Here is a 24,356-nt window from a genome sequence, read left to right as displayed (position 1 = left end):
AACCTTGAGACAGCAGTAGCTAGCTGCTAGTATTAAAGGTACTAATGATTCATCATCTGCCTAAGAAAGACTAACTAATTAGTCATTTAATTGACTAACCTATGATCCACTTTACTAATGAGGTTAGTAGAAGCAGTGAACAGTACGAAGGCATTAGTCATATATATTTGAGTAAGACCATACTCAGGTTGAGTGCTCAGTTAGTCACAAATTGACTAACATTATGTTAGTCACTGTGACTAATGCTGCCACTCGTTCTAGACCCCATGGGTTTTACTAAGAAAAGTTAGTCAGCACACGACTAACTTTGGTTTTGTGTGACATAAAGGTACTAGGCCTTGCTGGCGCGCGAGAGTGTAAGAAAGGCAGGAAAAGTGAGTGGCGAGTGTGTGGGGCGACACTGTACCCTCCCCACGGTTTTGGAGGACAAAGTGAAAGATGGAGGCGGAAGGAAGGGCCAGTGAGCCGCGTATGCTTGACCTCTGAGTGGACGTAGGGGAAAAAAAAATGACACGTTTCGGAAATAACTTGTATCATAAGGAGAGAACGTGCATCCCGTTAAGCAGCCGCGCATTGCAAGGCCACGAGAGTACGTGGTATGATCGCAAGTGACACGTTCGGAAATCAGCGTTTAATTGCGTGTGTCTTAATAGAAAAAAATAGCTGATTTCCAAATTATACATCAAAGTATGACCTCGTCTAGTTCAGGAGAGTCCTTCGTATAAATGCACTGGTGTGTGTATGTGTGTGTGAGTGTTATTGCTAGTTACCTCTCTCTCTCTCTCTCTCTCTCTCTCTCTCTCTCTCTGTCAGTAGTTGCACAGGTCTTCAAGGGTATTTTTACGGTTTTAGTGACAGATTAACAACATTTCTACATTAATAACAGGAGAAACACCATTGAAAACCCTGATAATCATCTTTATACCTTTGAAAAACAGTCGTGAGGAGAGAGAGAGAGAGAGGGGGAGAGTAGGAGCATTTCAGTTGAGCCTATTCTGCCCTGGTTCGTGTTTGCTGCGGTGACACGGTGCCGCACTGAGTGAAGATTGCGTTCTTAATCACTTATCGGGGGTGGAGTGGGGAAAGGAGAGTCAGGAAGTGAGGATATTTATATTATTTGACATATTATTTGATAGCATGTCAACTTTTGTGTGTGTGTGTGTGTGGGTGGGTGTTGGATCAGTGACAGGTGGCGCTGGGGAGTTACCACGGCGAGCGGCTGGCTGGCTGCAGTGTTTTGGTCAGCACTGGTCAATCTTGCCCTATACGCTCTATTAACCAGTGTTTCTGTCTTCCCGACACCTTCTTCCTGCACCAAGCACCGTCAAGCATCACCAGAGAGGCACGAGTACGTAAGGTGAGTCCAGCGGGGCCAGTCTCTCCTCAGTCAGCCTTACTGCCTTCACAACACCCTAATCCTCCCTGTAGTGTCTTGTATTCGTTTATTTAGGATTCATTATTCGTTATTTAGTTTTTTTAGGGGTTAATTATTTATATTTAGGTTTTGTTTACGTCTGAGTCTGGAAAGAGTTGGAAATTTATTCAAATATTTAATGTTCCCCAATATGTAAACAAGCCGTCAGCTGTGTTATTAGCCATTATTTGCCTCCTCTCTCACTTATTGTAAGCCTAACATATCACAAGATGGATCCACATGTCTAGCCTTCATATCCGCTGGTCAGATATATCCGTCATTGCCTGGTTTTGGTGTTATATAGGAATAAATAAAGCAACATGGCCGCCGGCGCCCCCACTGAGGTCGCCCCCGAGGGCCGCCATGATGGACTGGCACCTGTTCCGGCTTGTTGGTTCCAATATTTTTTTTTATTTTTCTGAATTAATTTAATTGGCTTGTATAGTAAGATTTTATGGTTTCTAAAAATATTTCGTTGCTTTTGAAGTGTTTTTCTTGCTTCAGTTAAGTAAATGTGCTGAATTTGGTGTTGTTTTTTTATGTAAATAAGGGGCAGTTTGTACGGTGAAATTTACCCAGCCTGGTTTTTGGCTTTTTTATTTGAGGCTTTAATGAAGATTTTATTGCTTCAAAAAATCGTTTATGATTTTTAAAGTATGTTGCGTTTCTGTTGAGTTAAGTATGTGGAATTTGAATAGGCTTATTATCCCGTTGAAAGTGGTGATTTTGTCATTTTTTAGCTTCTTTATTTTTTTATTGTAGCTTGCAACTAAGTGTGCATTATTTTAAAAAATAGTTCAGATTTTTTAAAATGCTTTTTTACCAGTGTAAAGTGGAATAGGTGGACTTTTCAGTGTTTTTAATGGTGTCAAAATTTCCAACACTTTTTCCATATTTCGCATAATATTACTTTATAACTACTGAGACTGGAGGTGTTTTGATATTGTGAATATTAATTAAAGTAATTGTCAAGTCAGAATATATAATGCATTCGAGCCTAGCTTCATTTTTTCTATGGGTCAATTTCAAAATTAAATACGTTACGTACGTATGGCAGCGGGGCGCCGGCACCTCGCCTGTGACGTCATCAAGGATTCGGGACTCGGTCTGCTCCAGTGTCTTCTCAATATTTACCGTAATTTCCAGTGTTTTCCAAGTGTTTCTAGCTGTTTCTAAAGTCAGGCGTGTAGATAGTTATAGTAGAAGGAAGAAAATAAGAGAAATGAAAGAGGAGAAGGAAGAAACAAAAAGAAATGGAGGAGGAGGCAAAACAGGTAAACAATATTTAGCTTAGTTTCCCTTGCTGCGCTGCAGTTCTCTGTAATATTTGGTGTGTTTTGGGTGTTTTACGTGTTTAGGATGTATGTAGGAATATTGTGGGGTGTTTAGAGTGTGTTTTGGTGGTGTTTAGGTGTGTTTTGGGTGTATATTTGGTGTTATCGTTGTGTTTTGGGTGAATTTTGGGTGTTTTAAATTTCTAGGGAAATTTCCCTAAATTTTCAAAGTCCATTTATCGCTCTTTTATGTCTCCCCCCCAAAAAAACCCCGATTCCCCACAGGCCCCCAAGCTTGTTGGGGAGGGTGGGGGGAGTGGGGTGGAGGAAAAGGGGGAGGTCCAACCCTGCAGTTTTACCTTTCCAATGTTGGCAGATTCATTTCCTTTAACCTGTCTTCATGTTAATTCTTCCATTTATGGAACTATTTTCATTGCCATCCTTTGTATCCTTTCTAGTTTTTTTTTTTTTACATCTTTCTTTTTGTTGGGAAACCACACTGATTCATCATATTCCAGCTTTAGTCTAATCATAATGGTAATTGTCTTTCTCATCATATCTTTATCCATGTAGTGGATTTTTTTCTTTTTTATGTAGGAGGGACACTGGCCAAGGGCAACAAAAATCCATAAAAAAAAAAAAAAAAAAAAAACACTGAGATGCCAGTCCCAGAAAAGGGTCTAAAACAGTAGTAAAAAATTGAAGGATAAAATGTCTTGAAACCTCCCTCCTGAAGGAATTAAGTCATAGGAAGGTTGAAATACAGAAGCAGGCAGGGAGTTCCAGAGTTTACCAGAGAATGGGATGAATGATCGAGAATACTGGTTAACTCTTGTATTAGAGAGGTGGACAGAATAGGGGTGAGAGAAAGAAGAAAGTCTTGTGCAGTGAGGTTGCGGGAGGAGGGGAGGCATGCAGTTAGCAAGATCAGAAGACCAGTTAGCATGAAAATAGCGGTAGAAGACAGCTAGATATGCAACATTGCGGCGGTGAGAGAGAGGCTGAAGACAGTCAGTTAGACACTTTATTGTTACAAAGGCAAGATTTATGTTATTGTCAGTCATCAGCACCTGCATACTTTTGTATTGTTATATGTCATATACCAATAAAATAACAAAATGTGCTGATTCTGAGACAGTAATTAATAATTCAGTGCCAGCAACATTACTTGAACAATAGGAAGTTGAAGAAATGGAAAGAAAATGTTTACTCACTTTTGTTTATTTATTTATTTCTCATATGTAACGTTTAGTCTACTGTAACTAATTTATACTCTAGAGATGCAGCAATGTTTTTTTCTAACTTGATGGTAGGTTGTTTTCCTAATCATCATCTGGTAGCTTGATGAAACCAGACATAACTGTGTGATGTCCAGCTTCCTCTCTTCCTCTGCACATCATTCAAGGGTGGCTGCTGCAGTTGTCGTGCAGTGTGTGTGCATGTGTATGTGTAGAATATATTCATCTGATGTGAAATGCCAATTGTGATGTGGAGAAAGCAGATATGAGCAATGGTGTTAGGAAAAATCATGGTCAACATTGCATGTAATAATATGTACTACACTATAGGTAATTGGACGAAATAGTGTTGTACGATATGTTGGGACCTTTTACTGTGAGCTGATCCATAGAATGTTGTTTGTTTGGTGATGTTTACTCGTACTTAATACACAACCCCCTGGTCGGGAAGAGCAAAAATCCAGGAAAGCTGCAGACAGTAGGTTTAAAGGAGACTACCCAGATGTCATTTTGCACCCTGCTCATGGCAATTTTTCCTTCTCTCCTCTCTTCTCCTATCTAGTGTGAATGGACAACAGTAAGGAGCTCAGAAATTGAATCAACACACCAGAGAACCTGTCTTGTACCCAAATGGCCTGATATATAACATTTTGAACCAGCAGTGGAATGCACAGATCCTGATTCATATATAGACCTGATGGCTTCTTCACAGGTAATAATAATTTGATTTGGTTTCTTCATATCTAATTCTCAGAGCACATTTTTTTTTTTCATGTAAATTCTTATTTGTGCCTTTTTTATGTAAATTCTTATTTGTGCCATTTCATATTTTGTAGCATCTGCATTTCCTCCACTATTTGAAGAATCTCTCCTTTTCTGATCTTTGTTAATATTCTTATATGCTTTTTATTTCACCTTTTCTCATCTTTTGTTTAAACACCTATAAAGCCTTTTTTCAATCAAGTAATATAGTTTATTCATATTTATACCATCTTTGTTGAATTTGGAGTTTTTATTATTACTTGCAATTTTTGTTTTTTTTTCTTGTTTTTTTCTGTCCTCTTGTTGAATTTATTTTATGCTTTTTTTCATTTGTATTTCATGATGAGCATTTACTAGATCACTTTTCCTTAAATAACTTTACTCTTTATATGATGAACATTTACTATAGAGGATCCAGACCTGCACTGCTGCCACCTCAACCTGGTCCAGCAGGGTGTGGCCTGGGGGATTCATGTGTTAAGGAAACTGAGACTGCAACATTGCATGACCTATGTGTTTGCCATGTGTACTGGAAGATATACAATGTCATTGTTCAATCATCAAATTGAAAGCCATTCAAAAAAATAAATTAATAAAAAAAAAAATAAAAAAATAAAAAAATAATAATAATAACTTAGGAATAATTAAGGCAACAGATGGCAGTATGAGTGAGAGAGAGGTATTGACTGTGAATGTGACAGCAATGTGGAACAGGTACAGCCAACACCCCAAGTACTGAGTAAGACTGGTTTCATTATAGATCATTTGCATGATTGCTTTTTCTCTTCGTTTTTTATTTATTTTTTTTTTTATTTATTCTGTTACTTGCTTTTTTCACTAATTCTTATTTTTATTTGATGATCTTTGTTGCAGTTAATACATGGGGGTGACATGGTACAGTGATACCACAGGCACTTTGGGGGCCAAGGGATCCTCAGATGCATACAGGTTTGAATCCTGGCCTTGGTCTGAGGATAGGAAGGGCATCCACTCAGGGTAATGATTCCTAAATGCCATAACCAAAGGAGGCACCATCCTAGCCTTAATACACTAGGGAAACCAAATGTTAAAGCAGTTAATCTGTCATTTCATTGTTAACAACTAATTGAAAGCTCTATCCACAAAGTCTACATGCATTCACATGGCAAGGTACAGAAATAAAACAATGTAGAGGAAGATCATTCTTGAGGAAATTATGCACTATAACAACAGTAAATTACTATGATACAGGTGTAAAAAAAAAAAAAAAAAATTAAAGTTTAAACTGCTGCAGCAACTTTAATGGGCTTCTCAGACTGAAGGTAAAGTCCGTGATTAATCTTGAAATACCTCTTCACTGGTGGACATAATATTATGGCCTGTGGAAGAAAGAGGTTTTAATGATTAATATCATTGCTGATAATTCTGGAACAAAAATAATCTTACTTTCCCCCCTAAGGTGAGCACACTTTCCTAGTGATTACTTCAGCACCCTGTTTTTAGTTTCATTAGAGATCCACAACTCCAACAATGAACTGTACAAATGAAGTTAAAAGATCATACTGTGGTTCAGGCTACTGATATCATGGAGGGGTACTAATGACTTACTGAAGACATTGCTGGTCTCTCACCAGGCATTGTTTCCTATTCCAATTCCTATTCATCTACAGATACAATGTCAGCAGATGAAGTTCCAATCTGTCATTTAAAATTACTGGAAAACAGCTTGCAACTCCAACAATCTACATGCTCTCACCCAGCTCCAAATACTGAGTGCTGGTATGTCCTTCTTAAGTGTGATCACCTTGGTACCTCAAGGCCATATGATGCTGCCTACCAATGTGTTTTTGCTATGTGGACAAAAAATGGTAGAGACCTTCACAAGCAAGATGGATAGGGCCTGTATCATCACGCTGAGGCAAGGAAGAGTCAAAGTGAGTGAGATTCCTGCCTGCATTGGCTGCCATAATGTCACTATCTTTTGCATCCATGCCTCCAGCAAAGAAAGACCGGAATGAAAATGAAGTTCTGACTCGTGCTGCAGTTCTGAGAATTCCTTCTTGATTTCCTCAGATGTAATGAATGGATTTATCAAAGTATGCCTTATGAGTTCATCATTCTTCATAAAAGTCCCTCTCTGCTCACCAGATAGAGGTTTGGGCAAGGGAACTTCATTCTCAATTGACAGCTGGCTGGCTGGCAGCAAGGATGCAAAATATAGTGGTTATGTGGCAATCAACAGTCAGCTATGTCACTGAACTCAACTCCTCCTTACCTCTGGACAATGATAAGGGACCTCTTCACATTCCTAATAGTGGCCCCAACTATTTTAACATTTTCTGTGAAAAATGGTGAAACTTTATATTTGACAGGCAAAAGTTCAACTCCACAGCCTCATGTGGTGTTGAGCTACTGAATGATGACACTATCAGCACCTGGAGCTGGGTGATAGGGGATGTAGGTTTTGCTGCACATGGAGTTGTAAAATGTTTACCAAGGATTTTATTTTAAATGATGGGTCACAACTTCATCCACTGATAAAGATTCAGCTCCAGCCTGCACAGCCACTAATATGATGTACACATAATTACAAAAATTATCTGCACCCACTACATCTGATAATAGGCATTGCATCCTTACCACAATGTGTTTTCTTTGCTTACATAATAAATTTGAATGACATCTTCCTTGCTGTGCACCCACCCATTGTAGTTACATTTGAGATTTGTAGCTTTGTTGGTTTAGCATGGTCTCAACAGTCAAAACCACACAGACATGATGATAGCCCAGATAATTGCTCTGAGTGGAGTTGGTGTAGCAAAGTTAACAGAGTGGTGCTGAAATGTTTTCATTGTCAAGAAAATAGTGGTATGCCACCTGTACCTAGGGAAAATTCTAGCTGTCCCTGAAAAAAAAAAAAAAACTTGAGACTTCTTTGTAGTTTGTCTGGCCAAGAAAGTTTTCCTGGGACAGCCAATACTTTTCCTAGACACAGGTGACTCACCATTTTCTAGATGATGATGACAACACACACACTCAGTACACTGTTGACTCCACAACAGCAAATAACTTGCCTCAAAGCAACTCAGGGCTATTATGTCTGTCTGGTAACAACTATGCACTAGTATTGGTTGGAACTGGAACTCCCTGCCTGCTTCTATATTTACACCTTCCTATGACTTGAATTCCTTTGAGAGGGCTATTATGTCTGTCTGGTAACAACTATGCACTAGTATTGGTTGGAACTGGAACTCCCTGCCTGCTTCTATATTTACACCTTCCTATGACTTGAATTCCTTTGAGAGGGAGGTTTTAAGACACTTATCCTTCAATTTCTGACTACCGCTTTGGATCGTATTCGGGGACTGGCATCTCAGTTTTTTTTTTTTTTTTTTTTTTAATTGGAATTTTGTTGGCCTTGGCCAGTGTTCCTCCTAAAAAAAGAAGAAGAAGAATCTCCAGGCAGCATGACATCACACAGGTTATCTCCTGCCTCCCCACAAAACAATCTCAGTGTTCTGACAAAAGGGACTTTGATCAATGGTCAAGTATATACTGTACATGTAACCTTTCAGAATATATTATTTACTATGGACACATACCCTGGTAATAAGGTCATTTGATTTCTTGTTTGGTTTCTGTTTATCAACATCCTTCAGAAGAGCTGATAGGTTCTCTTCAAGTTGTTCACTGGGCATGTTAAGCTGCAAGAAACAATACTAGTTATATTATATTGTAATAATAATTTTATTTGCTAAACCGATTCTTAATAGTTGTTTCTACAGAAAACTTTTCAAAAATAGATTTTAAAATATCCCTTTCTTACCCGACCAAAAGGTACTCTGATTGTTGCATAATCATGATGATACTTGTCTTTTGCAGTGTGGTATTCAATGCCTTTGGTGAAGCGCTCAAGTAATGCCAAGACATCAATGCCAGCAGTACCTGTAAAAATAGTAAGTTATCAAATCAATGTTGAATGTACAGTCACAATATCAAGTGATGTCGCCGTGTACATTTGTTTTCACTCACACAAGTATGGAATATATTTTGCAAGCTACAAAAAACAGAAAAGAAATATTCACTGATGTCTTACGAAGTTGTCAAAATATTTTTACACAAGTTTTTGTTCACCAAGGGCAAGTTAAATGAAGTCCAAATATCAACATATAACTCAAACAGAAAGTGAAATTATGGTTTCATGCACATTATATAGGAAATGCATAAAGAGTTGATATCCTAAACTAGGATGGAGTAATTTTTTAATCTATACTCTCATTAGATGATGACGTCATCGCCTACGCACCATCAGCACAATGGATCGCAGGAGGGAGACTTCTGTCACTGAACGACAAACCATTGGGGCTTTAGCGGCAGGCAGTATGTCCACATAGGAGATAGCAAGAATACATAATATCATCCAAAGAACAGTTCAATGCCGGATATGATGACACCCAAGAAAGAGAAAGCCTCGGAAACCAGCTTAGATGTGAAGCTCCTCGTTGCACCATCAGGGAGGAAGACAGATTGCTGATCCAACCAAGGGTTAGGGTAGCGAGGGCATGGAAAACATCATTACAAAGAATTTTCATAGGTAGCACGAAGTAGTCAGAGAAAGGAGGAGAGGGAGGAACAAGCCCTGAATCGTCCAAGGTAGAGTTTTTAGCAAAGGTATGAGTGAAGAGTTCAGCTTTAGACAGATGTAATAGCAGTGGTACCATCTGATTGAGATAAAGGAGGGAAAGAAGCAGCAGCAAAGTTATTGGAGATGTTTTGGAGATGTTTTCTCCAAGTCATGAGGGGAGTTGTATCTTGAAAGATTTTGACACTTTCTATTAATGAAGGAATTTTTGGCTAGTTGGAAAACAGACTTGGCATGGTTCCAGGCAGAAATATAAAGTGCATGAGATTCTGATGATGGAAGGCTTAAGTACCTTTTGTGGGCCACCTCTCTATCATGTATAACATGAGAACAGGCAGTGTTAAACCAAGGTTTGGAAGATTTAGGTGGAGAAAAAGAGTGAGGGATGTACACCTCCATGCTAGACACTATCACCTCTGTTACGCGCTCTGCAGAGATGGGTCTCTGTCACAGAAGCAGTAGTCATTCTAAGGAAAATCAGCAATATACCTCCTCAGGTACCCCCTAACTAGCAGAGGCAAAATGCCAGAGGCACCTCCTCTTAGGGGGATCCTGAGGAGGGATTGGAGTGATAGGACAAGATACAGATATGAGATTGCGATCGGAGGAGCCCAACGGAGAAGAGAGGGTAACAGCATAAACAAGAGGATTAGAGGTTAGGAAAAGATCAAGAATGTTGGGCATATCTCCAAGACAGTCAGAAATATGAGTAGGGTGTTGCACCAATTGCTCTAGGTCATGAAGGATAGCAAAGTTGAAGGTTAGTTCACCAGGATGGTCAGTGAAGGGAGAGGAAAGCCAAAGCTGGTGGTAAATACTGAAGTCTCCAAGAATGGAGATATCCGCAAAAGGGAAGAGAGTCAGAATGTGCTCCTTTTTGGAAGTTAAGAAGTCAAAGAATTTCTTATAGTCAGATGAGTTAGGGAAAAGGAATACAGCACAGATAAATTTTTGTTTGAGAGTGACTCTGTAATTGTAGCCAGATGGTGGAAAACCCGGAAGATTAAAAAGCGTGGTCACGAGAGCAGGTTAAGTCATTGCGCACATAAATGTAACATCCAGCTTTGGACTGAAAATAAGAATAGAGAAAGTAGGAGGGAACAGAAAAGGGGCTACTGTCAATTGCCTTAGACACCTGAGTTTCAGTGAGGAAAAGAAGATGAGGTTTAGAAGAGGAGAGGTGGTGTTCTACAAATTGAAAATTAAGACTGAATGTTGCAGATGTTAATGAAGAAAAAGTTGAGGGGGGTGTCAAGACACTTAGGGTCGATACCAGAAAAACAGTCCAACCTGGGGACATTTGTGGTCCCCTTCCCAGATGGGGACTCTGAGGCTGGTGTAGGAGTTGCCATGATAATTTTGAATTTTTGAGTGAAGGGTGTGTGTGTGTTATTAGGTGCTTATAGTTTTGTGTGGAGGAAGAGAGTTGTCTTTAGAGGGCAGGCTGTGACTGCCCCCTTGTGTTGTGACACACAAAGGGAAACATTTAGTGAGGTCACAGCTGGGTTTAATGATAAGTTCACAGCACTGATCCAGTGCTTTAGACCTCACTGGTTGTAATTATCGTTTTGGCAGGTGCTTACTGCCTCCTCCTCCTCAACAGACAAAGTTAAAAGAGTTTGAGTAGGCAAGGTGCCAGGATAGAGTGAGTAGGAGGGAAGAGAAAAGGGGCTATTGTCAGTTGCCTCAGACACCTGTGTTTCAGTGAGGAAAAGATGAGGAGGTTTATTAGAGAGGAGAAGTGACTGCAACTGTTGCAGAAATTAATGAAGAAAAGTTGAAGGGGGGGTGTCAAGACACTTAGGGTTGATAGAAGAGCAGTCTGACCTGGGGACATTTGCGGTCCCCTCCCCAGATGGGGACTCCGAGGTTGGTGTAGGACTCACCATGATTTTGAATTTTGAGTGAACGGTGTGTGTGTAATTAGATGCTTATAGTTTTGTGTGAAGTAAGGCTGTGTGAAGGCAGGCTGTGACTGCCCCCTTGTGTTGTGAGACACAAAGAGAAACATTCAGTGAGGCTGTTTGCAAGTTATAGGAAGGTGATAAGGAAAGATATTTAACTTGCATGCATGAAAAACATCTCATCACTCAACTGTCAAATATACATTAAAACTGTTAATGTGTGAATGTGCTAGCATGCATGAAAAACATCTCATCACTCAACTGTCACATATATATATTAAAACCATTAATGTGTGAATGTGTTAGGTTAGATATTATCAGTGCTTTGCTCTTCCATGCAACCAGATTAAACTAGTAGGAAGGGGCATTTTGGCACTGACTGTAGAGCCCACAAAATAGAGCCATCATTTAATTTACAGTATATCTGCAACTGATATGGAGAAGCTCTTTCTCCTCAGATGCAGAGTTAGCAGATGCTATGTAGCTAAGTGAAGGTGTGTGTACATATAAATGTATATTTAGTCTTTATTTTTTCTCTCTCTCTCTCTCTCTCTCAGCACAGCACACAAGCCCACAGGATGTCCCCCACAGTACTCGTATGTTTACAAACCACAGCTTCTCACATAAACTCACTTTTGCTCACAGGTGTTACTGCTTGTAATACTGACTTATTCCAATAAAGAATTTACATACCATTCCTGACTGAAGGAAATCTTTTTCTTATCAAGCCCCGTACAGCAACAAAGTCTGGAAGAATATCAGTCTCGGCGATGAAATGGTCATACTCCCTTAGGTTGATTTCACCAGTCTGGAAAAAAAATGAAATAGTTTGAGTTATTTTACATCCAAAAAAAGTATTTCGGAAAATAAAATAAAAAAATAAATAAATACATCCAAAAAAAAGTATTTTGGAAAGTAAAAAAAAAATAAAAATAAGTCTCATTTAAGTGAAATGTAGATGACAACTGGATGGCACAACAAAATCAAATATGAAATATATATTTTCAGTGCTTTTCATTTATTTACAAAGTTGGAGAGAACAGCAGTAATAGCTGTTTTGAAATTTTACATGGTAAACAAAAAAAAAAAAAAAAAAATCCACTTAGGTGCCAGTCCCAAAAGAGATATCAAGGGAATCGTCAAAAATATAAGGATAAGGGTCTTGAAACCTCCCTCTTGAAAGAGTTCAAGTCACAGGAAGAAGGAAATACAGAAGCAGGCGGGGAGTTCCTGAGTTTACCAGAGAAATGGATGAATGATTGAGAATAGTGGTTAACTCTTGCATTTGAGAGGTGGACAGAATAGGGATGAGAGAAGTCTTGTGCAATGAGGCAATGGGAGGAAGATAAGCATGCAGTTGGCAAGATCAGAAGAGCAGTTAGCATGAAAGTAGCGATAGAAGACAGCAAGAGATGCAACACTGTGGCGATGAGAAAGAGGCTGAAGGCAGTTAGAGGAGTTTATAAGCCAAAAAACTCTTGATTCCACCCTGTCAAATAGCGGTATGAGTGGAACCCCCAACCCCATACATGTGAAGCATACTCCATACAAGGCCCCTGTACAGAGTTAGCAGTTGGAGGTGGGGAAGGGGTGAGAAAAACTGGCAGAGCCAATGCAGAACACCTAACTTCATAGAAGCTGTTTTAGCAAGAGAAGAGATGTGAAGTTTTCAGTTTAGGTTATAAGTAAAGGACAGACTGAGGATGTTCAGAGTAGAAGAGGGGGACAGTTGAGTGTCACTGAAGAAGAAGAGAAGGAAGGTAGTGTCAAGTTAATAGATAGAGGAATTGAGTTTTTGAGGCAGTGAACAATACTAAATTTGTTCTGCCCCAATCAGAAATTTTGGAGAGATCAGAAGTCTGGTGTTCTGTGGCTTCCTTGCATGAATTGTTTATTTCCTGACATTAACAAAAAGACATGGAAAAGTGCAGGGTGGTATCATCAGTGTAGGAGTGGATAGAACAAGTTTGGTTTAGATCATTGATGAATGATAGGAAGACAATGGGTAACGGGACAGATGCCTGAGGAACACCACCGTTAATAGATTTAGAAGAACAGTGACCATCTACCACAGCTGCAATAGAACAGTCAGAAAGGAAACTCAAGATGAAGTTACAGAGAGAAGGATAGAAGTCGTAGGAGGGTGGTTTGGAAATCAAAGCTTTGTGCCATACTCTATCAAAAGCTTTTGATATATCTGAGGCATCAGATCCATCAGGTCCATAAGCATTCCAAGGGTTTAGGCCTGCAAGGGCATGGAAAACATCAGTGCAAAGGATCTTAATGGATAGCATGAAGTAGTCAGAGGGTGGAGGAGAGGAACAAGCCCTTAATCGTCCAAAGTAGTTTTTAGCAAAGGTCTGAGCAAAGAGTTCAGCTTTAGAAATAGATGAGATGGCAGTGGTGCCATCAGGTCGAAATAGAGGAGAAAAAGATGAAGAAACTAAATGGTACCCATTTAGCTGGGTACCAGAAGTCATGTGGAAAATTAGATCTTGAAAGATTTTGACACATTCTATTAAGGAATTTTTGGCTAGTTGGAGAACAGATTTGGCATGATTCTGGGCAAAAATATAAAGTGCATGAGATTCAGGTGATGAAGGCTCAAGTACCCTTTGTGGGCCACCTCTACCATGTATAGCATGAGAAGAGGCTGTGTTAAACCAAGGCTTGGAAGCTTTAGAATGAGAGAAAAGTGAGGAATGTTCTCCTCCATGCCAGACACTATCACCTGTTATATGCTCTTGGAAAGAGAAGTTCAGATCTACCATTTCTTGATGAAATTCTGACCCAAATAGTTATAATCTTCATATGATACTGCACAAAAGCTATGTTTGTTCATTTGTAAGCAGTAACTAAGATACCTGAGCTTGTTTGATAATTTCATGGCCTGCTGCATGTGTTGCTCCCATCTGTATTGCTTTCTCTTGCACGTCCTCACTGCGTGCCACAACTAGGACTGTTCTCTCTTGCTCAGTGTTGAAGTCATGTGGCAGACGAAGCACATTGTAGAAATCATCAATAAACCGGTTCTGTAAAATTTTATTTTCTGAAATTATCAATCCTAGAATTCAGCAAGCTTGACAATTTCTTCTGCATTTATCATTATAATTCTCTATCAATAAATATAATGTCATAACATTATATTTACTGAATGCTTCCCTTTTTTAATAAGATTGGTTTTCAAACAAAACAGTGGAACCTCATTTACTGAATGCTTCCCTTTTTTAATAGATTGGTTTTCAAATAAAATGTTGAACTTGTAATTGCTTCGGTTGCTGTACCATAATTCAGTTCTTGAACAAAGTTGATAAAAAAAAAGCCATTTATTACAAATTTATAGTTTCTATAAGTATTTCCATCCTTTTAATGTATTTGGAAGAGAGAGACAAAAATCGATAAAGACAGTAATTCAATCTTTGAAATAAGGTAAATGTAACCCCGTTGAAGAACCTCGATGTAAACAAACAGTTTTTGGCTAACTCAGGAGTAATCAGGATCTCTCAGTGACCCACAACGTCATCACTACTACACAACTACACTTTCCCAGAAGCTTTTTCTAGCAGCAAGATGTCTAAGTCTTATGATCATCTTCATTTTGATGGTAAGTGGGTTGCTCCTCTCTGTGTCACTCTGTAAAGCTTCCCACACTAGATTGATGACAAAGAGAATACCTGCATGGTTTAAACAATATCTTCTGATGAGTTCTGTGTCACAAAGGTAATTCAATATGTCCTATCTGGATAAATAATTTCTGAGCTGGAGATGTTGTGGAGCAGCCATCTTAGCAGTGGGAATGTCTGTCATAAGCTGCTAAGACAGGGTGGACAGGTGTCCAGGAACAGATTAATCCAATTTACATTGATTCCTACGAGAAAAATAGTTTCTGTTTCCAAACATTTCAGATTTTGAATAGCATTCAGTAATTGATTAAGTTCAAGAACTGAGTTTCCACGATACTAATTAAAACTGTCAATGAATGAATGCCATGTAAGCATAAATCCATAGAACATGTTTGCAATGACTGGGCATGGGGTCCTTGTGGGTGGCCACAGCCTCAGGAACCCCTCTTACAACTGCCCCTTGGATGTGTAGGTGTCTGAACAGACCTCATTTATAGCATTTGCGAGAGAGAGAGAGAGAGAGAGAGAGAGAGAGAGAGAGAGAGAGAGAGAGAGAGAGAGAGAGAGAGAGAGAGAGAGAGAGAGAGAGAGAGAGAGAGAGAGAGAGAGAGAGAGAGAGAGAGAGAGAGAGAGAGAGAGAGAGAGAGAGAGAGAGAGAGAGAGAGAGAGAGAGAGATAAATAAATAAACCTTACTTATACCAGAAAACATTGTACAGTATATGGTATCAAAATTAATTAGCCTTACACCATCAGTGCTGCATCTATCAAGCAGAATAATCTACTCATAGGTATGAATACAAATTTTCAATGCACATAGATGGATAGCAATGATGCTACTGACCTAAGATCAGCTGGTAAAGATGAATGTTGCCATTATTTATCACTGACACCTGATTTTTTTTTTTTTCTTTTCTTTTAACCTAAAGAAGATTTCCATGTAAAAAAAATACAACAGGCTTAATCTTACTGAGCAGGATGCTTACAAATTATATTCATCACAGGCAATCCACTATGGTAATGAACATCTGTACGTTTCAGGGGCCACATTACAGTTTTTTGGAAATTACTTTCTGCTCACGAATTGGAGTCCTGCTTTGGCAATGTGTGTTTTAGACACTTCACTAATTTTCATCACCAGATCACTGGGTCAGTAGTGAAGGTGGATGACAACATGTCATGGACAATCCTCTTCTGATTCATTTTCATTTTTTTTATACTGGTTATTTGTTCACTTTGTATTCTATGTCAACATATTATAAGCACAGCTATGAAGTATAAAGGATCGTAAACAATAATAAAGGTAAGTTTACAGTCATTACTGGACAAGACAAAAAAATAAATATTTGTACCTTTGGCATATATGATGAAAGGGTAACTTTTTCACATTTTTAAGTGAAAAAAAAGTGTACATTATAAACCACAAAATATGGTGCAATTGATCCTGAAAGATGCCAATTAGTACTGGTTCAAAGAATGTCATCACACTGAGAACAGAGTGCCAACAAAACAGAAGAGAACTTCAAAGACAACAAGTCTAAATAAGTTGTAGGTAGGCTCTCCTAAGAAAAGAAAGGAGACAGATCTCGTATTCCACCCTACCCTAAGCTTATATCAAATTTGTTGCCACTTTTACATTAATTTCAAAGTAATTTTAAGGTAATCATGTGTCTTACATGACTTTCCATGTTCAGGAATTTAGGCTAATTAATTATTCCTCAACTGAGGCAATATATTTACAATCCTTTCTTTATGTTACCACTTTATGCTGCTTCTTTCCCCAATAACATTTTTTTGTAACTTGAACTACCTTTGAAAACTGAAGTTGTACTTTTTGTACATCAGTCACTTTCTATCAGAATAATTTCTTGTTTAACATATTTGGATAATTTCATCCACTTTCCATTATTTTCCCTCTTTACTTTAGGAAACAGCTGTATGTTGAGTAATTACAGTGTCTCACAATTTAGGCACTAGTTAAAGCACTAAATGGTAAAAAGCTTCTTAATTCAAAGTAGTTATGTCTAGAGCTGGCTTAAAGAAAGGTAGCAGTTGGTATTCCTGCTGTTGCAACAACTCAATTATCACAAATCTTATACCTACCAAAAACTTAAACCAGGTGATCTTAACATGCCTCAAGGTTTACAAACCTTTTTCAGCAAAGGCAATGGTACTAGGAGCACTGTATTTTTGCTTGTGGGAACTATTTTAAAGGTTATGATGCCAAAACATAAATCAAGCTAGTACTTTCTTGTGAGTGGGCCTAATCCTGGAACCTTGTATAAAAAAGGTTTCAGTATCAAGCAATAACTTATCACTGTTAATGGGCTTTGAATTCACATTCCAAATAAAATTTTAATATCTGACGATACCAAGCCAACAAAAAAGCTGAGTTACCAGGCAGAGTGTGAATGACTGTATGACCACTTCTTTCATACCGTCTTATCTGTTGACATGTTTAGCTCAATTTCTGTGTGCAGAAGGGCATCAGGGAGATCAAGTTGTGTTGGGTGGTGAGTCTCCCGGTGCATGGCAACAGCCTGCTCCACAGTGTACACCTGCCAAAAGAAGAATATCTTTCAGTTCAATGTATGCAGGTCTTAAAACTGTTGCTTTCTTCTCTCCTTACCCATTTATTTTCAATCAATCACACTGCTTCAAATTGTAATTAATCACTCAGCTGGTTAAACTTCAGCTGGGGTGTAGAACTTGGATTTGTTAGTGTTAAGGCACAAGCCTCTCCCTTGCAAGATCCTCTTGTGATACATTTATTTCACCTCCAGATAAAATTTTCAAGTGTTTTCTATGAAGTACCAAAGGGAAAAATAACAACAAAGATATTTACTTAATAAAAATATAATGAGGAAACAAAATGAATAAACACTGGAAATTAATTACTTTGGCTTCTTTCCAAACTCAATAAAATGTGTTTATATTATGATTTAAAAAGATGTCACTGACAGCTCAAGCTATGATCAAGTATCTGAAACCATGTAGTGGCTATAATTATACTGGTGCTCAGTAAAATAATTTCTAGATTAAAAAAAAGGAATAACAAGTCGTATTATCATTGACAAGCAGAAAGTTAAGATTTGTAACCATCATTATCAGCTTCCAAGTTTTCACTGCTGTCCCCACCCTTTGCCATCCACCTCTGCTAACTGGCTGATCATCTATTTTAGGCCACCCAAACAAACCATGTTATTTAATCTATCCATCAAATTTTGTCTGCCCTGCATTTGCTTACCATCCTTAAGTTACGATGCTGTTAATTATTTTAATTTTTCACCTGTTCAGTGGGTGACATGCCACACCCATATATCAGTATGTAACAGAGCATCTCCAATGAAGTAAATAAATAAATATATTTGTACATTAAATTAAATAAATAAGCTATTTCATGGTCTAATGTAACTGGACAAAAATGTAAAAATACAACATCACACAATCATACCTGTTGCTTGTAGAACCTTGCAAACCAAACATTGTCACTTGGATTCTTTAGGTGATCTTCAACACGTTGTGGAAATGCACCTCCCGTCTGCCTGGTGGTGAATACTTATTTAAACACACATTAACATCATTCAGATCTCACACCCAAAAAAAAAAAATAAATAAATAAATAAAATAAATAAATAAAATAAATATATAAATAAAATAAATAAAAATAATAAATGAAATAAATAAGTAAATCATAATAAAAAAATAAAATAATAATAATAATAATAATAATAATAACAATAATAATAATAATAATAATAATAATAATAACAAAGAGCAGTGACTGCTCACTTGTATTATATGGACTAAATGGAAGAGGAAACAATAAATGAATAAAATAAAATAAGGGTTTGCCATTGCCAATATGGTACAGAGAATTATATAAATTGTAAAATTTAACAATACATGGCAATTGAAAAATAAATATGGTGACGTTATGGATTCTGAAATATGTCAATTACATTTATAAACTGGAAGATGCTATTCTTGCATTAATGTATTTATAAAAAGTTCATCCTTTCAATTAAAGATGTCAAAAATGCAAAACACTATGCTCTCCTTTGTTTCATCAACTTACTTCAGTTCTAGCCGCTTCTTTAGAGGAATAAATTCTCTCTTTACTGTCTCTTTTTTTGAAGCCTTCTTCTTGGCCTCTGCTTTAGCTCGTGTCCCTTTCCTGGCTGCCTCAAGGGCTGCACTTGTGTGGAAGCTGGTAGCAGCCCATCTTAGCAATTGTGATCGTGCTACACCTGCCACAGGGAAAGAAATGTTACTAGAGGATAAAAAAAATTACTGCATTATAGCACACATGTCCAATATGTGGTCATATTCATTATCACTGGCAATTGTGAGGACTAGAAAATGACCAAAAATTTTATGGGACTCAACCTACAATTAGTGTGTGAAGCAGTGCCTTGGGTAAGAAAGCAAGATTCACCCAGTAAGGATTGGGGGAGAGAGAGAGAGAGAGAGAGAGAGAGAGAGAGAGAGAGAGAGAGAGAGAGAGAGAGAGAGAGAGAGAGAGAGAGAGAGAGAGAGAGAGAGAGAGAGGAGAGAGAGAGAGAGAGAGAGAGAGAGAGAGAGAGAGAGAGAGAGAGAGAGAGAGAGAGAGAGAGAGAGAGAGAGAGAGAGAGAGAGAGAGAGAGAGAGAGAGAGAGAGAGAGAGAGAGAATGTAATTATTCATCTTTTCTCTATGGCACTTTTTTTTTTATTGTTATCAAATAAAAAATTTGGATAGCCCAGATCCTGGGTGCTGTCTTTGTCTTTCTGCATTACATTCTTTCCACCAGATTCCCTTCATAGGTAATAAGTGATATTAAGCACAGAATGGCAATCCCTCTTCTGCAATGAACTCTAAAAAAATTATTGCTCACACAACTTGGCCTGCTCCAAATAAATATTTTTACCACTTGTCGATAAGGCTTAACATTCTACCCACCACACACCAGGACATAAAAGTAGTACAGAGATAATGACACATTTTCACTGAATCCTGAATTTAAAGAATAATCCAGAGAACACTAAAACTATGAGCTTCAGTACCTAATTATGACAATCTTTAATGTTTGCATTCATCATATTTGGTTCAGGAAGAAGTGGCTTCTGTTTCACAGCTGGCAGTTGAGGGCATATCTGTTGATATAATATTTAGGTCCCACAATCATATCTTAACAATAGTTACAGAGGTTCTATGACTAATTTTCTCCTACAGTCCCCATCCATGTGTTGGTATGCTGTGTTCATAGTTAAGCTATTTACCACTCATTTACGTTCACTTCTCAAGTCTGAGTCTTCACTCTGGAATGCAGGCATGTTAGCAACTTAAACTCTCAAAAATCATCTCAGCAGTGAACCAAGCAATTACAAGCAAGGGGTGCGGGGTCAGAATTAAAAATTAGATTTTAAAATTACAACAAAACTGATCTTGTATAAAATAGTCTTGCAGAGTACCTTAATGATCTTTTTATTAGTTCATGTGAAACCTCCCAAATAGTATGCCTACAAAAAGATCCCACAAATTACTTGCTTGAAATCAATTTCCACATAATTGCTCATGTAAGTTAATTTCACCTTGAAAACTGATAATTTCTCTCATGTCAGAGCACAAGAGGCCTACCTGTGCACTCAAGCAAGTTTTAGAATCTCCCATGTCCGAACACAAGGTCTACCTGTGCACCCAAGCAATTTTCATGAGCATTAATCCTGGAGAGGAGTCAGAGATATTTTTTACCAACTCCATGCAAAAGTAACAGGCTCCACACCTCCAACCCAACAACCCTGTTTATGAATCAATATCTGAAGATGCAAGACATTTACTCCATAGATGGAAGAATATTGACTTAATAAAAGAAGAATACTGACTGCTGACTTAAAAGATATGTGGGTCCTGCATAGTGCTTTGGCAGAATGGGACCAGATAAACAAGAAACAGAAGTAACAAATTAGTAAAAAGTATATATATGCTATAACTCCAGACTTAATCATCTGTGCTCTTGCAACTAGCATAAGAAAACATCATTAAGATATTGGTTCATAACACTACCTACAAAGCTAAACTGATTTTTCACAAGCTCAAATAGCCTGAGTTTGTTTGGGTCTCTTTCCAATTATTTGCCAGAATCACTCAACAAAGGCTTTGGTGATTTATAGGGAGTTTTTTTTTTTAGTGTTAAGTAAATAATCTTTACCATTGTCCTTCTTGAGTTCTAAATACATTTTTTGGTAAAACTGTAGTTTAATTGTGGTTGTGGGAAAGCAGGGATTTTGGGTCATGAAGGCCAAAATGAGACATTTCTTACATTCATGAAAAAAGTCTAGAGATAAGAAACAACATATTTTGAAAATGAGAAATTTCTAAGCTATTCTAACCTAACTCGGGGGGGAGGGGACTTTGCTCCCAGCCTTAAGGTCACTAATCTAACATAACATTACCTAATCTAAAGTAGATCTACAACTTGAGCATGATAGTAGGTGTATAGTGTTAAACTGTACTAGAACTCATCATCATGTTCAAGTTGTAGATCACATCATTTGAGCATTTCTAATGGTTACACCATGTAGCACAAATAACAATATTCACAAACTACTTTTCAAAATTTATCTTTTTTTTTGCTCTCATCTTTCATCTCAACCTTGCACTGGCTCAATTGGTACTGCATGTGTGTAAGTATGTTGGTATGTGGGTACTGTGACTGCACTGCATCGCCACAGTAACTAGTCCCGTGGCTGGTATTTTATTCACTGTTGTAATCACCTGATAGATATTTTTTGTTGCACTGAATGCAAATTAATTGTCATATTAATATGTAATAAAATAAGGCTTTATACATGCTATATTTGTACTGCACACAGTGCCACTAATTCAAATGGCCTGTGTAGTTTGGAATTAGTCTGTGTGTATTCTTCTGGAAGGGCATGAAAGGCAACAGGGGGGCTGCCACATCAGTTCTACTTTTATCATGGCGTCAGACAGGTGCACGGATTGCAATTTGGTCTACTCAACTTTTTCCTCCACTACAGTGGGAAATCCAGGAATCTGTACATCTTAATTTTGTGAGTACTTCCAAATCATTCTTGTTAGTGTGGTGTGCTGGTGTGATATTAGGTTAAATTAGTATCCATAAGGGGAGTCTAGGAGAGGTCAAAGTCCACCTCACCCACTGCTAGTTCAGGTCCGGTTAGGTTAGATAATGTTAATAGAATTCTTAAGAGGGGTTCAGGGAAAGCAAAGCCCTAAGCTAGTTTGTTTAGGTGAGTGATCATTAGGGGGGTCCCAGAGAGGGGGTGAAGCCTCCCCCCCACTTAAGTTAGATTAGGATAGCTAAGGAATTCCCCATTTTCAAAATACACCGTTTCTCATCTATAGACTTTTCATTAGTGTCAATCACGCCTCATTTTGGCTTTCCCCACCCAAAAAGCACACTTTCCCACAAGGTCCCCAAGCTTGCTGGGGATAGGGGCAGACGAAAACAAGGTATTGTTTATTGTGTTAAACATCAATTTTACTAGTAAGTGCTATGGGTGTGTGTATTGTGTTAAACTGCACTAGAACCACATTTTTAAGATACACATTAATAGTCAAGTGGGTTAATATTAAAATAACATTAGTGTTTTCATCCGAAGGATATGTTTGGTTTAGATTCGTTCAGTCCATTAATTTCACTGATCCCTTCCTTGTGTATATTACGATTTGAAACGGCATCATAATAATGTTGTCCAGAAATAGAACCAGTATCTGGAAATTAGTAGGCTACAGTTACTTCCATAATTCCCCAAGTGTTTTGACGGATATTTGCTACACTGGCGTGCTGTTAATGTCAGGTTCTCTCAGGCACCACAAACAGGGAGCCCCTAAAACACATTCCGCGTCTTATGTAGTTTACACAAGCTCTAATGGAAGTTCCTTGGATTTCTATTACTATTTTTACGACCCTAGTGATAGGTCAACAGAGATTATGTACTATCAATGAGAAAAACACACTTGATAACATAACAATCACCCGTGGCTTTTGAACAGTCCACAAGAGAAGTTACAAAATATTGGCTCAAGTAGGAGTCCGCATTAAATTTCTACCCAACTAGCTCAGCATGAAGGAAATTGACGAAATTCACGTCTTAGTATAATTAAATACATATTAGTTTGCCGACAGGTTATAGGGACGGGAAAATTACTCACCGGTGGAGCACAGTGTAGACAGCGCGGCCATGTTTAGTGTTTACAGTCCTCTGCCCGGTGTGTCGGGGTTTCTGTTTTTCCTACGGCTCATAACTTGTTTCACTGTCAGACAATATTTTTCATAATTACAACCTTTCATTGTCATATAATATTTTTTTCATAATTACCCTTTAACTTTGATACACTATTTCTTCTACTAGGCACTCGTGGAAAATATTGGCTCTGGAAATGTATGGTCCATATTTTAAGTCCTATAGTTAACTTTTGTTCAGTTAAGAAGCACTGAATAATTTCGGAAAAATACTACATTTCTAAGAGTGGTTACAAAACTATTTAATGTGTGGTGTGAATAACTCATTATGTTATTGTAATAGCCAAATTGATCATGTTAACAGCAGGAGTACCAAATGGACACTTTACCTAAACCAGCTACAAACATAACGAGTGCTTACACTTTCGGAACTTTCCTTAGTGTGTAAAGTAGTGCTTATATTTTGAAACATTATGTTTATTATTAGCGTACGGTTGATAGTTTCTTAATTGTTCTACTGACTTTTTTGACCAAACAACGGAAGGACTGCAACTTACACTGGAAAAGACATCTGCTGATAGACGCCCTATGTGCCATGGGCACAACTATGCAACACACACACACACACACACACACACACACACACACACAAGAAAAGAAACACATCTAACGTGAAACCATTAAGGAAACATGGAACTATTAAGGAAACAGAGATGAAGATAAAAATAAAATTAACTTAAAAATTACACACGAACAACAAAAATAAGGTCAGTACATTTCAGCAAATTATCACAATGAGAGAGAGAGAGAGAGAGAGAGAGAGAGGAGAGAGAGAGAGAGAGAGAGAGAGAGAGAGAGAGAGAGAGAGAGAGAGAGAGAGAGAGAGAGAGAGAGAGAGAATCAAAACAATTACCTGTGTCAATAAAGTAAATGCCATGCATTTTTGGTTGATATAAACTTTTCTATCAATAGTTTCCTTCTACTTTTCATTATTTAATAAAACTGGCTAAATAAAAAATACCTAGCTATAGTTAAGGCAATAAAAGATAATCGGGAGAAAAGTTAGCGGGCATTCTCTTCACTTAAGACGAAAGGAGATCATGTCTTCAGTAGGATCTTTCGGTATTCACTGACCAAGGAGCCTAGAGAGAGTCATTAAGCGTACCTGTCATAAACCAACTTCTTCATTACCGCGGCCAATTTGAAATCAACTTTTTATGTAGAGTCAATATTAGATCCACTCCTACTGATATTCCTGAATGGCGATCGCCCCACCCATTATAACTACGCTGCTTCAACACAAATATAAGATAT

At 38.0% G+C, this 24,356-nt stretch overlaps 1 protein-coding gene and 1 long non-coding RNA gene across 2 annotated transcripts; one reads left to right on the top strand and one right to left on the bottom strand.

Moving 5' to 3' along the window:
- The first annotated feature begins 623 nt into the window (after positions 1 to 623).
- On the top strand, positions 624 to 6,014 carry LOC135108495 (uncharacterized). The gene is made up of 3 exons (XR_010272303.1): positions 624 to 1,357; positions 4,489 to 4,638; positions 5,562 to 6,014. It is a non-coding gene; the product is annotated as an uncharacterized LOC135108495 (long non-coding RNA).
- LOC135108493 (large ribosomal subunit protein uL1m-like) lies at positions 5,859 to 23,165 on the bottom strand. Its single transcript, XM_064019580.1, has 9 exons — positions 23,012 to 23,165; positions 18,913 to 19,084; positions 18,289 to 18,379; positions 17,273 to 17,392; positions 14,078 to 14,245; positions 11,907 to 12,021; positions 8,494 to 8,612; positions 8,270 to 8,371; positions 5,859 to 6,046 (listed from the first exon to the last, which is right to left on the bottom strand). The coding sequence occupies exons 1-9, from the start codon at positions 23,040 to 23,042 to the stop codon at positions 5,948 to 5,950; spliced, it is 1,017 nt and encodes a 338-aa protein (XP_063875650.1). The 5' UTR covers positions 23,043 to 23,165; the 3' UTR covers positions 5,859 to 5,947.
- Positions 23,166 to 24,356: the final 1,191 nt, after the last annotated feature.

Source organism: Scylla paramamosain, chromosome 17, assembly GCF_035594125.1.
Source record: "Scylla paramamosain isolate STU-SP2022 chromosome 17, ASM3559412v1, whole genome shotgun sequence".
NCBI classification, from domain to species: Eukaryota; Metazoa; Arthropoda; class Malacostraca; order Decapoda; family Portunidae; genus Scylla; species Scylla paramamosain.
Note: the sequence above shows the minus strand (reverse complement) of the source record. Positions and strands in the feature narration are given on the sequence as shown.

Excerpts from the sequence above, each read along its gene's own strand:
- LOC135108493 (XM_064019580.1), bottom strand. The coding sequence starts at position 23,042 with ATGGCCGCGCTGTCTACACTGTGCTCCACCG. Across the intron at positions 17,393-18,288 it reads CAAGGTTCTACAAGCAACAG|GTGTACACTGTGGAGCAGGC; the intron begins GTATGATTGTGT and ends TTCTTTTGGCAG. Across the intron at positions 14,246-17,272 it reads ACATGTCAACAGATAAGACG|AACCGGTTTATTGATGATTT; the intron begins GTATGAAAGAAG and ends AAAATTTTACAG.